Source organism: Biomphalaria glabrata, chromosome 15, assembly GCF_947242115.1.
Source record: "Biomphalaria glabrata chromosome 15, xgBioGlab47.1, whole genome shotgun sequence".
Taxonomy (NCBI): Eukaryota; Metazoa; Mollusca; class Gastropoda; family Planorbidae; genus Biomphalaria; species Biomphalaria glabrata.
This window is the reverse complement of record NC_074725.1, coordinates 25035145-25048575: the sequence shown is the minus strand read 5'-3', so window position 1 is coordinate 25048575 and position 13431 is coordinate 25035145. Positions and strand designations below refer to the sequence as shown.

General features: G+C 34.0%; 1 protein-coding gene across 1 annotated transcript in view; it reads right to left on the bottom strand.

Annotated features, from left to right (window-relative positions):
* Window positions 1-2538: 2538 nt before the first annotated feature.
* The window catches only part of LOC106057744 (G2/mitotic-specific cyclin-B3-like), a 34612-nt gene continuing 23719 nt past the window's right edge, over window positions 2539-13431 (bottom strand). Inside the window, exons 9-11 of the mRNA XM_013215065.2 lie at window positions 12529-12659; window positions 12350-12435; window positions 2539-3096 (exon numbers count right to left, since the gene is read on the bottom strand). Coding sequence (XP_013070519.2) covers window positions 12351-12435; window positions 12529-12659 — 216 coding nt within the window. The 3' untranslated portion in view covers window positions 2539-3096; window position 12350. The remainder of the gene's footprint in view (window positions 3097-12349; window positions 12436-12528; window positions 12660-13431) is intronic.

Here is a 13431-nt window from a genome sequence, read left to right as displayed (position 1 = left end):
AGGAATACCTGGTGGTAAGCCGAACGTAATCACAGTTCCATCTTAATTATTTTGTGTATATTTCTCAATGGATATTACCATGTGTATTTTATTATTTCATTTATGTTTAATTAGTGCATTGTGTATTTCTCACTGTCGTAAGTAGAAAACATAAACATGGCATATATATAATTATGTACTGCATTAATCTATTAATGCTACATTGCTCAATTGATCGTTGATGCAACGATGTATATGTTTGTACATCTTTTTTTATTTCCTTTATCTCCGCTGACCGCCTTGATAATTTTGCTAGGGCACTAATACTTAGAAAAGATATATGAATTATCTGCCCTGTAGTCATTCTACTTTGACGAGAGTTGCGCCCCTTGAACGGACGCTCTCCCCATTCAAGCTCGCTCCTTTGTTTATGGCCGACGGCCATGTGTAAACAATTGCGTCATGGTCGCTGACCAGCGTCCGCCCCCCACCCCCTTTCTCTTTCCACTTGTGTTGTTTATTTGAGATTATTATTTCCCCTTTTATGTAAATTTTTATATTGCTACTATCAGCCATCTGTTTTCCAAATCCCATTTGTCATCATCTCCCCATTGTGCTCAAAAGCAATTTTCCAATCTGACGAGGGCATCCATAAGATGCATGAGAGACATGTCCTAATCTGTCTTTGTTTATCCGCAGCCTCCCTCGGGTGTCTGCCTATGTACTTAGTGCTATTCAGCACTGCACACTTGCCTACTTGTTATTGAGTACCTGCCTACTGAGATCTACTCAACTATTTGTTTGGAGCATTCCTGCCTATTTGTTATTGAGTATCATCTCCTGCTTACTGGGATCTACTCAACTATTTATCGGATCACTTGCCTACTTATTCCACATCAATCAACTACTTTAATTGGTGCTATTCAGCACTGCGATCTACTACTTGGCGCTATCGGCTCTACTTGCCTGCCTATTTGACAGCCCACCTGTCAACTTGTTAGGTACGACGTCCCTATAGACCCAGTGTCTGTGCAAGACGTCATAGCTTCGCCAAACCCTCCGCAACTCACTGTTCACTACGCTGCCCACGGCAGATCAGCTCTGCCCGCAGTACACTTGTGCCCACTGTAGCCGGCCACCCGCCCTACTTTACCCACTACAGATATCAGAACTTTGGATTGAGACTCCACAAGAACTGAATCACTGGCGTCCCTCTACCCGCTAGAGCGCCACCTCCAGCTGCGACCCAAGCAGGACAACCAGCTAAGTTCAGAAGATAAAAGTGACATACTCTCTTATTAAGTGCAAGAGTGATGATTAAATATAGTATTGATTAGAGATAGATGCAAACCCTCCCCCTTTTTAATATAAATATTTATGTAAATAAATATTCAATTTTAACTTTGTATCTCTCTTTCATTGCTTGTCTCGTTGCGTGCCTGCTCCCGATTTATATGCTGATAGGTCGGTGTGTGATAGCTTCAGATATAATCATTCCCTAGACATTAAACAAGCCAAACACGTCACACGCGAAACCTGTCACATAAATAGGGGTCTGTAAACTTTGTATCTTTACCTGTCCCATTCCATTGTACTATAACATTGACCTGGGTTTTTCTTGCTACGGAAAGTAAAATGTGTTGTAGACACTCAGAAAACGCCTGTCTACAGAAATACCTTTAATGTAAAACACCTTAAAACTACCCACAAAACTATTTCATAAAAGTAGGGCGCCAACGGTTAAGGTTTGAGAAACACTGCTCATTTGAAGTCCGATGCCCCTCACACATCAGATACCGTCAGTCCCATCTTTAATTTGATTTGTGTAAACTGCTATTTTTTTTACTAGAACTAGTACGAGCTAGACTTAAGAAGAATATTTCTAAGGCTCAGAAATGATGAAAAGCTGTTGGCATCTGGGGCTCTTTCCAAGAAACCACTGTTGAAGCTTTAAGCGCTCCTCCCAAACCAATTATTGCTGAATAAGAGGGAAGCAAAGGAACATTTTCTGGTCTAAATGGTAATTTAAGTTTGAATAACAACATAATGTTATACCGTCTGTCTAAAAGTAAATGGAAACGTTTATGTGTACCGTAATTATAATTTTAATAAACTAGCATTGTAAAATATGCAATAATTATTGAATATAGGATATAAAACAATAGGATTTTATAATAGAATTGACATCTTACATTTGTGTAAAAAAATCAATGAAAGTAGGTATATCGGCTCACTGTATTAGTTTAAACCAACAATAGTATTTATTGGGAAATGTTTTGAGAAAGTTGATTAGGGGGCGGGGGTTGATAACTGCTAACTGCACCGGGTGACATTGACTGCCACTGCAGCCACCCAATGAGACAAGCAAGGGAGAATCTAAGTAAGCAAGCTCTGTGTTAAGATTTCTATGGCTACTGTCTATTCATATTTAATTAGTTTTCTTCAGTGTTAAGGGTTATCTTTAGAAATATTCAGGCCAAAGTTACAGATAAAAAGGGAACCTCTTGCATACAATATATAAGAACAATACACTATATATATTAGTGACAAAGGCTAAAATATATAACAGACAACTTTATTGTGTAAAAACATCTAAAATATAAAACCATTGATAAAATATAATTTAGACTGATATCAATGTTTAAAATAACTTGATAAGACTGCAGCTAATATGACTAAATAATCTGAAATCTGTTAAGACCACTAAGTAAAAGACGAATTTGTAGTTTTTGAGAGATAAAAAATATTTTAAAAAATATAAGGAAGTTAATTAAGCATATTGGCTTATTTGTACAAAATATACATCAGTATGTTATTAAATATTTAGAATCAATTATCAATTACTTGAAATTTCAAAAATATCAAACACCATACAAATCTTAAAGCTATTTATTTATGAACAAAATGCATGCAGTCTTATCAAGACAAATTCAATTGAAAAACGTATACAATATTAAAATAACACTACCTGAAGTTATAAATGAAATTAATAAAATAACTATTTTATGATGTGCTTATTTTTTTACAACTTGTAACTTTCTTCACACAGGAAGTTCTCCTTGTCAATATTCAAGCTAGTCAACAGACACACACACCCAAACACAACCATCAGTGTACCTGAAAAGTTTTGTTAAAGGTTAACAACACAGTAACATATTTATATCACACTTTAATTTAGTAAGAGAAAAGAAATGGGAAAATAATGTAAGAAAAAAGAAAAATTACTATCTGCCATAAGTCTAGCCATTAAATGAAAACTTTTTAGTCAAAGAACAAGATTTTTTACTCTAAAGACTCTAAAAGGTCTTTTACAACTCAATGATTAATTTTAACATATGCATTACATCTATGTGCAAATCTATAAATATAAAAATACTTCTAAAAAAATTGTATCAATTTATTTTGAATCAATCATGTAATTATGGAGCGTGGTGGCTAGCTTGGCTTTTGAAACTGGGGTCCTGAGTTCAAATATCGGTGAAGACTGGGATTTAGAATTTCAGGATTTATACGACCCCTGAGTCCACCCAACTCTAATAATAGGTACCTGACTTTAGTTGGGGAAAGTAAAGGCTGTTAGGGGTTTGAGTTTTTGGCACATCGGCACAATTTAGGCCATGTCGTGCCAGCCACATGACACCCTGCTCGTTAACCATTGCCAAAGAAATAGATGTCCTTAACATCATATGCCCTATTGATCACAAAGTTAGTAAGAGGAATTGGGGGAGTAATGGCTGAGTGGTTAAGTGCTTGGCTTTCAAACCTGGGGTCCTGGGTTTGAATCTCAGTGAAGACTGGGATTTTGAATTTTGGGATTTTTAGGACACCAATGAGTCCTTTCTGTAGCATACCGATTCCATTGCAAGGATATTTCTCTCTAGCTCTGCAGTCAGCATTCTAGACTCGCAAGCATATAAGAATGTGGCCATGACCAGTGCTGCTGTGAACTGCGCAATTTGGGCCCTCATCTGGGACAATAGCTCCCAGGTATTTAAAACTACTGCCCCTTTTAAAGCCCTGTTGGCTATTGGTCATAATTTTAGTTTTTTTCGGCATTGATTTGCATAACATATGCTGCGGAAGTCTTGTCTATGCACATCAAGTCAGCTAGTTCTGTCCCTACTTGACTCGCAACTACAAGGAGATAACCTTCATTTGATAAAAACTAATTCCATAATCTCAGCAATTTAATTAATGAAGCAAAGCATTGGAAGGGCAAAATTTTCCAATTTAAAATAGTCAAAAAGCTGTTTCAACTTGTGTTGAGCATTTAAATCCCCTCTATTCTGATTTTCAACTAAGGTTTGAGAATATTCTAAATATAGTAATACATCAATGGATTATCAATCAATGATGATATAGGAGATGTAGGTGTAAAATTACAAGAAGAACTGCTTGTAATAAATACTACTGAAGAACTTTATGTACAATTTTAAAAAATGGATATCAGCTCTTGCTTCAAAAAAATTGTAACACTTATCAGATATTAAGAAAATGCAGAAAGTTTCTAAGTGTCTCTTTTCCCATCTTCATATATCTAGTGGAAAAAGGTTTCAGCAAGATTTCCAATATTTTTATTTAAAAAAAAAAAAAAAAAAAAATACTGGAGATCACTGAGAAGTTTTAATAACAAACCTAACTAAATTAAAGTCCAATCTTGAAAGCAATAATATCAAATCAGCCCAATAATAGCCATTTATTTTTGTTTGGTGATTACATTTTAAATAGGGTTTGTTGGACTAGTCCGTTTCGTTTCTTTGATTAAAAAGTATTTGGCCGGAAGTCGCTCTTTTCCCTATATATCTTTGTATTTTTCAGTTCTCTTTTTAAATTAAACTGACATTATTATGCTATAATTTTAAGTGTACCTGATAAGAAAAAAAAAATTCTGCACAAAAATATGGGTAGTTGGGATATAACCCGATAGAGGCTATAAAAAGAAAAGACCTGAAACTAGTGCGCGAAACTACACATTTACAGTACTTTATTTGATGAGTATTTTATATTACTAGGTAACTATAAATAACTGCATAAATAGACGTAAGTTTCTTTTTTTTTCTTCTGTTAGACAAAGTCATACTGCAAATTTTTGTTTATATCCTAATTCTAAAAAGGAATAATAATAGAATTATACAGTAAAAATAATCACTAAGTTTTTCTTTTAATAGTTATTATTATTATTATAGCTTTTATATAGCGCTACTTTCATGCTTATAGCATGCTCAGAGCGCTTTTGGTCCAATCTCATTTGTGGACCAGTGGGGGAGAGGGGGTATCTAGGAGTTGGTTTTCCATGCTGCCTTTAGGCGCTCAGTAAACAACTCAGCCCGAGTCGGGTGTCGAACCTCGAGCCCCCTTCTAGGTAGCCAAGCCAAGCCAAATTCAAGCGCACTTGGCCTCTCGACCACGCTTTTGAAAGTCTGAGTTTGTGTTTTTGCAGATGTACACAAGCTACACTATGAGTCAGTCCATCTCTTCTAATTGTTTAGAAATGAGTGTAAAAATGTAGGCTTCAATATTTTTACCCTGATTTTAAGAAGTTACAAACTTCAAACAACTAATATATTGCCTCTTCCATAAAACTTTGTACTTAAAAAATACATTTATCCAATGCTCGAAATCCTGCTTGTATACTTAGGCCCTATTTAAATCGATCCGGTATCAATGTATTAAGTAGCAATAACCCCTCAAAAAAATTAAATGAAAGAAGATTGAGATATACATATATTTTTGTGACAGTACCCACCAGTACGGGGTTCCGGCACCTTTTTTCAATGTCGGGGAAAAATGATTACTTTTCTTGTAATATAAAAAAATAATAATCAGTCATTATAGACATCATTCGCAATTTTATTATTAGGTCTAGGCATTGAAAAGTAAATCTATTAATAATAATAACCTATAATAGATCTAAGTCTAAGTACTAACTTATTAAATAAGTCATTATAAGTAGAAGTATTATAATGAATATTGTATTTGTATAGATCTAGATTGACTAGATTATAGATAGATCTAGAGATAGATCTCTAGTTTAGTAAACTATAGAGTATAGTAAACGTATTACAGTATTATTAGATCTATGTATTATGTCTATATCTAATAATTAAAAAACTTTAGTCTTTATTAATATCTAGACTTTTTTCTAATAAAAACTGACTATAGGCATAGCATAGGCTAGACTCGGCAATCCAATCTCAAGATAGAATCTATACTATTACTAGATCTATTCAATTTTTATATATAAATCTAGACTAGAATTAGATTATAGATCTAAATATACTAATGGAGAGGTGATATAAGGTGTTAGCTAATAGTGTTGCACAAGAAACAATCCTGGGTTTTTCTAAACTCTAATACTTGGTATGTAATAGTAAAACAGCACCTACCTAAATAAATCGTAACTAGCAATCAAAAACCTATATTTATTGTAATATATATAGGTCTGTGGTTGTATTTTATATAGCCTTCGTAACTTCTATAGAGAAATGACTTTTGTAATTTCTTTTACTGAAAATTGGGCTATTCGCGTCTGACACATATATAATTTTTATGTTCAGCAACAAACCCTATTTTATTTTGCTTAATTTTAATTTTGAATTAATATATACGACTTAGAAATCAGTGAAAAAAAAAAAGCATTTGAAGCTGGTGAATTCTAAAAAATTCATTATTAGCTAAGCAGGCAGTCTACTGAAAATTTGAAAACGTGGCAAGGGGGTCTATGAGACAAAAGTCTGGCAACCACTCTACTAACAAATTGACATTTGAAGCTCATTTGATATTTCCATCCAATTTGCTGACAACCTTATCAGCCTTATCACAAGTGATGAAAGTCTCCATTAACACTTTCTGCAAATGGTGCATTGACAACTTTTAAAATTCTGAATGATCAGAAAACTTAAGAAATGACTAGATTATATGAACCATAAAGACCATCTTAAGAAATTCAGATCAACAACCAAACCATAGGCCAAGTGCAAGAATATAAATACCTAAATACAACCATAAATAAGCTAAAATGGAGTGAACACTGCAAAAATCTTTACGCCAGGATATAAAGACTTTATATATTTCCTATCTCATGAAGGTAGGTAATCTGAAACAAACTTTTATATAGAGCAACTGGATTAAAAAAAAAATTTAAAAAAAAGTCCGTGGGGAAAAAAAAACAGCAAACGCAGATAAAGCGAGAAATCAAAAAACAATTAGGGCTGGAATGAGCATAAATTGCAAAAAAACAAAGTATTGTAAAACAGGCCCTAGAATGGGGAACCCACAGGTTGAAGACCAAAGCAAACATGACAGAGGCAAAGACGGCAGGATGGACATGCACCCAGCTTAGGGGAATTGCCCAGAGAAAGTCCAATGGTGAAGTGCAGTTGCAGCTCTATACTCCCCTGGGAGCAAAATTTAAGTCAGTCATACAGCAACTATCTGTAGATGTAATTGCATTTGCCATCACCTGCTGGTAAGGTAATATTTCCCAGGCACTAAATAGGTAAAAAAAGCATCCAATTTCACTCTAACACAGCTACCATCTCCTACCTGCACCCAATAAATCAGATCTGGACAAAGTATTTGGCTTCTCTCCATTAAGGCTAGAACAGAAATATTTGAAAACTATTCCCCTTTTTGTAAGGGTGTTTCAAGTAGAGATAGGAATCAAACATTAGTTGGGGAAAAGTAAAGGCGGTTGGTCGTAGTGCTGGCCAAATGACACCCTCATTAACCGTAGGCCACAGAATCAGATGACCTTTACATCATCTACCCTATAGACCACAAGGTCTGAAGGGGGAACTTGTACTTTACTTTTTATTTTCATGCGCCACAAAAAGGTAAAGATCAATCCACTTCTGGTAGTTTCTACATTCAGAGTCAACTCTCCCATTTCATTACGCACAAATATTAAATGTTATGGTACCATTAGCAGTGAATCAAAAGAAGACAACCCAAAATGATCCAGCTGAGTTTTCCAAAAATTACAAATAACTCAAATCATCTCGCTGAAACTAAGTTTTTATTTTTTCTTTGTAAAAAATATTGCTAAATCTTTGATTCAGTTTGGTCAAGGTAAGGACAGTTCATTTGGTTCGTTTCCCATCTCTAGTTTCAAGATCATTTGTCATTACTGAGAAGTACATAGAAGTCTAATTCATAAAGCACTGGTTGTGTGTGAGTGTGTGATATGTTGTTCGTGTTTGCATCTATATTGTTATTGTTATAACAGTAATGTTGAGGTTAATTTTTTTTAAATTTCAATTTGTTGGGACCAATAAAATTATCTATCATATCTATCTTTATGCTGGAAAAGATTGTAGTACTCTCTTAAATTTAGCCTTGTAATAAACATTTGATGCATGTCAGCAATAGAGCATCACTAAACATGTCATGACATCAGCAGTAACCTATTTACAGCAACTATCTTTAATAAATGCTATTATATAGCAAGAATACTGATACAAAACAGTAATTCAGGTGTTGAGCAAGAATAAAGTACAAGTGACAGATGTAAACAGAATAATCAGCATTTAGTTTTAAAAAAAATTACATTAGCTAAATATTCATATAACTTAGACTTAATAGGAGAGGAGTTAATATTAATGTCAAGTTAAGGTTTATTAAAAATTTAGAAAACTTAAGGTCACATTTGGGAAAGAAATTTTAAAAAATTAGCAAATTAATCACTTTCAATAATAGCTCTAAGGTTCCATTGGATTTCTAGTCACTTTCACGCAAGGATCACAATTGTTAAATTTGTGCAAACTGAAAAGCATTTTTAAACTCTTCATGTGCTGAATATTTTAAGTCATGCACACACCTTTACGATGAAAATCTCTTAACCCAATAGCTACTAATGCGACCAAATGCACTGACGACATCACACACAGAATGACTTGCATAGCTCTCATTTTCATGCGTGACGCGTGGTGTTATTCTGAGCTGGCTTGGTTTTTTAAAAGTATAAATATAGATCTGATGTTTTTATGACTTTTGCTTCAGTTTCTATGGGCCTTCAAAGTTTGTTGATTTTTTTTTTTTCCATAGCTGCGCAGGCAATTTTCTCAATGACCTTTCGATTTTTAGACCCATTATCACAAATAATACACTAAATACAGCTAATGATGAGCTTGAAATTGATAAAAACTTGATCATGAGAATTTAGCGCTAGATTTAGACCTAGTCCAATTCTGTGAGTGAGAGAGAGGGCGGGAGGGAGGGAGAGAGAGATAGAGAGATGTAAACATTGAATCTAGATTCTAGATCTAGACTATTCTGGACCTACTGTCCAATGAATCAACTTCTTGGACATTTTGACCAGTTTTTTTTTTTTACAACATGAAAACTTTTGATGAAATAGATCTAATTAGGGGTGTACACAACCTTGGTTTGGACAGTGGTTAGATTACTTTTACGTTGTCATGCTAGAAGTTATGAAAACTTTGACATAAGAACCACATCAGCATGATGCCATGTTCATGCACCTAGAAAGTCAAGTCAGTAAATACTCAAGACTTCTACAAATTTTATATATAAGCCTAATGTTTATTGTATAGGCCTCCACTAAGTTCCTACTTGTAAACATTACTGGTCTTTGAGTAAATGTTAGAGCAGTGGTCTTTAACGGGGGCGCTATCGCACCCTGGGGGACGTTTTCTAGATTTTGGGGGGCGCTGGAAGCCAAAGGGGCGGTACGGGGACGTTGGACAAAGGGGAACAGAAGAAACTAAATGTGCACTGAAACAATACCAATAAAAAAAAAATTCTAAAAAATTAAAGCTGGCAAAACTAAATATAGACAAATTATAATTAGCTTGCTTCTAATTTAACGTTAGAAATTTATTTCGGGAATCCCATTTTCTATCTTTGAATTCTTACTTTTGCTGAAATTTGAGGGTATCTAAGTGTCTTTCGATCTTGCGCGCATAAACGTTCATGATTTGATAAACAAACTAGGTGATACGCCTTTTCGATTATAGTTTATTATATCTACATATGTTAATATATTGATATGTAAATTTTAAGAAAAATGTTAAAGCTAACATTCAAATAATATAATCTTTTTTTAAACAAAAAACATTAACAAAGTGTTATGAAAACTCGCTGGCATGTAATGGAATATTGCAAAGAGTTTTAGTGAATAAGTAAAAAAAAAAAGATGAAAAAGAAGTTAGATGCTGTTGTAGACTGAAGTTTGCTGGATTTTGAAAAGGGTTTTTTTTTGCTCGTTTTGTTAAGCTCTTAAATACAATTTAGAATTTTTTTTTCTTTGAGAAACGGGAAGATTCAACGGTTGGCGATGACTGAAAGCGGGCTAACAAATATTTTTTTATGGTAGGCATCTATCGCAAATGAATGAAACCAACCATTCGACAGCTACGAAAGAAATGTACTTTCATTGATTATATCATTTTTTTCTTTTATCGAGATATTAAATCTATTTTAAAAAGTTATACAATCTCACGTAACTTGTTTGTTAACAAATGAAATACTGCCTTAAGACACTGATATCTGCAATTCGCACAACAATGCTCTAAGAAGAAATTACGATTCGCTTTTAGTATGGAAATAAATAAATTTAAAAAATGACAATTATTAAACATCTGTTACTGATGTTAACATAGGAGGCACGACAGAGATGTGGCTGCATTTGAATGTTTCAATAAAATTCCCAAACTTTGGTTGAAATTGGAATTATGTTTTAGCTTTTCCATCAACATACATGTTTAATCTAGTTTGAGCGTGTAACAAACTTAATGAATAAGCAAAAAAATAGACTAGATGTAGCCACTAGATGAGACCTTCACCTTGCTTTGACTAATTTAAAGCTTGGAATTTCTGATATTGTCAGACTGGAGGCACAGGGTTCCCATTAGCTTAATTTCATTTTGTAGTGAATTCAGCAATAATAATGTTTATATGAAAAATAAGACTAAATTTACATTTAAACCTAAAAACAGTAGGTCTTAATATTCAAAAATTTGAAAGGGGACTATTCTTAGAATTTGAAAGAAAGTCATGACAATGAGATAAATTTTTGTATGTAATTACTGCACTGTATAATGACTTGCATATTATCCAGAATTTCGAGCAGGCAAAGCTGTTAGCGGCTGGCGATCTATTCAAGTTTTCTTTCCTTCTTTTGGCGCATGTCAATAATGGCTTTTCTTTTGAGTCTGAAATGTTTGTCCTGCAGCATTTGTGAGATCTCTCCAACTGCCTCTCTCAGAGGCCATCTGCTGCCAGAGAATGCTTCCAGGTACTTTCCTCTATGCCAGTGAGGGTCAAATGGCTCGAGATCTAGAGATCTACCTCTATCTGATAAGATTTAGATGATGTAGAGACAGCTAAACTAGTTCTAGATCTACATTGAACATTAGCTGGAGGTGAGGCTGCTTCATCAGCTGATAAACTTCATTACTAGACCTAGCCCTAGATTTATAAATTAATTTACTAGATCTATATAATTAGATTTATCAATATCACCATCAGATGAAACAAACAAAATCACTGTCATCTGAATTATTATACTTCATGAAAGAAATATTTAGATCTACAAAGTTTATATGGCCCTGGTTGAAGCTCCATGTTAAAAAAAAACGCACACAGAAAAAATAAATGTAATCACTTCACAAACTTCGTACAAAATTTGATTTTGATTTGATTTTAGGCACATCGGCACAATTTAGGCCATGTCATGTCGTACAAAATAAAAATATGTTAAATGAAGAAAATTCCTGATGTTTAGCAAAGGGAAACTATTCTAGATAAAAAAATAAGCAATAAAAAAAAAATGAATAGGAGAAATATAAACAATAAAATAATAATTTTAAATAGCCGATGCCCTCAGCGTTGGTCCGACCTTTTTCCCCTTTTTTAAAATCAACGTCTTGTGCATTGTTCCGGAGCCAAAGAGTTAATAGAAAAAATACAAAAAGGGGGCCGTAGGCCTAATAAGGTTGAAGACCACTGTGTTAGAGGGTACCAAAAATAACAGATCTGAAGGGTGGGGGTCACCAGTCTTCAAAAAAATCAGGCACTCAAATACACATTTTCGTCATTACCTGTTGTTTTTATTGTTTAATCTTGTAAAACCTATTAAAATTATACATCATTTTAAAGGCCATCCATTTCTCTTTTTTTAGAAGTACTTTTTATTATTATTACATGTTTGATGTTTTTTAAAATATATTTTGTAAAGTGAATCTGTGTTTTGGAGCTACCTCCCTTTACTTAGTATTATGAGAGATGCTGCTTAGGTATGGGCCTAGTAGCTATTGAGTTAAATGTTCATTAAGTGTGCTGGTAGTTCAGAAGCAGCTCAATATTAGGACAAAAGCTGGAAGAGATGAAATTCTATTAAAATTATTACCTCATGAACAATCATTTGTGCCTGACTTAGTGTTAAAAAGCTCCTCAGTAGGCATAAGTGGAATTTTAGCAACTTCATGAAAGACTCTGAAAAGTATTAATTTTGATTAGTTTCATTAAAATTAACTATAAAAGTGGCATGTTTTGATGGCAAAGCTTTAATAATGAAACAAAACTTACACATGTGAATACTTGCTTCGTATGGTGTTAAGCTGTGGAACAGCTGGAGACAACAGCATTTTGTTCAAGGCTACAATAAGATGTTTGAAATCATCTACTTTGTAGTGGCTACTTTTCACTAAGTCTCCTTGCTGAAATAAGTAGTAAGAGAAGGAAATTTAAATTGAAATGCTATGTGGCCCAATAGTTAAACATGTTGAGTTTCTGTGGCAACTGCAAGTATTATTGGAATAAAATAGTCTTAAACAGAACATTAAAGAACTACTTTTCCCAAAGGTCAGAATTATGGAAACATGGTAGACTCTTCCCTCCCATCTCTGAAGGCATCAATGTCATATAGGTTTCAATTTACCTATTCTGTAGGAAGACTGCCGTTTGTCAGCTGTTGAGATACTGAGGACAACCACCAACATGGATTTTCAGGACTAGGCTTATGCAAGTTTTGCTTTCTGTTAACCATTCCATATTCCATTAGGTATTTCTACTAGTGTACCCACAAGAAAGCAGTTATTCTGGAAAATTTTTTAGCAGTTGAGATATCATGTAACTAAATTCCTGTAAGCAATTTGTAACCGTAGTAATCAATGAACTGATTAAATCTTGGGAAGTAACTGTAGGATATCTCAATTGAGTTGAATTACACTGCTTCCACTACAAGAGATTTTCAAATAATGTCAGACATTGTAGACTCCTGATAGATCTAGTTGTAGATTACAGAAGTTTAGACTTATTCTTATGATTCTGTTGTCTTATGCCTTCCTCAACATAAGGCAACTTTATTTGAAGCTCAAGTTATTCACTTGACTAGTCTAACTGCTCCAACTATCGAGGCATTACACTTCTATTAGTAGCAGGAAAGATCTTTGCACGAGTCTTGCTCAACAGACTAACCCACTTTTAGCG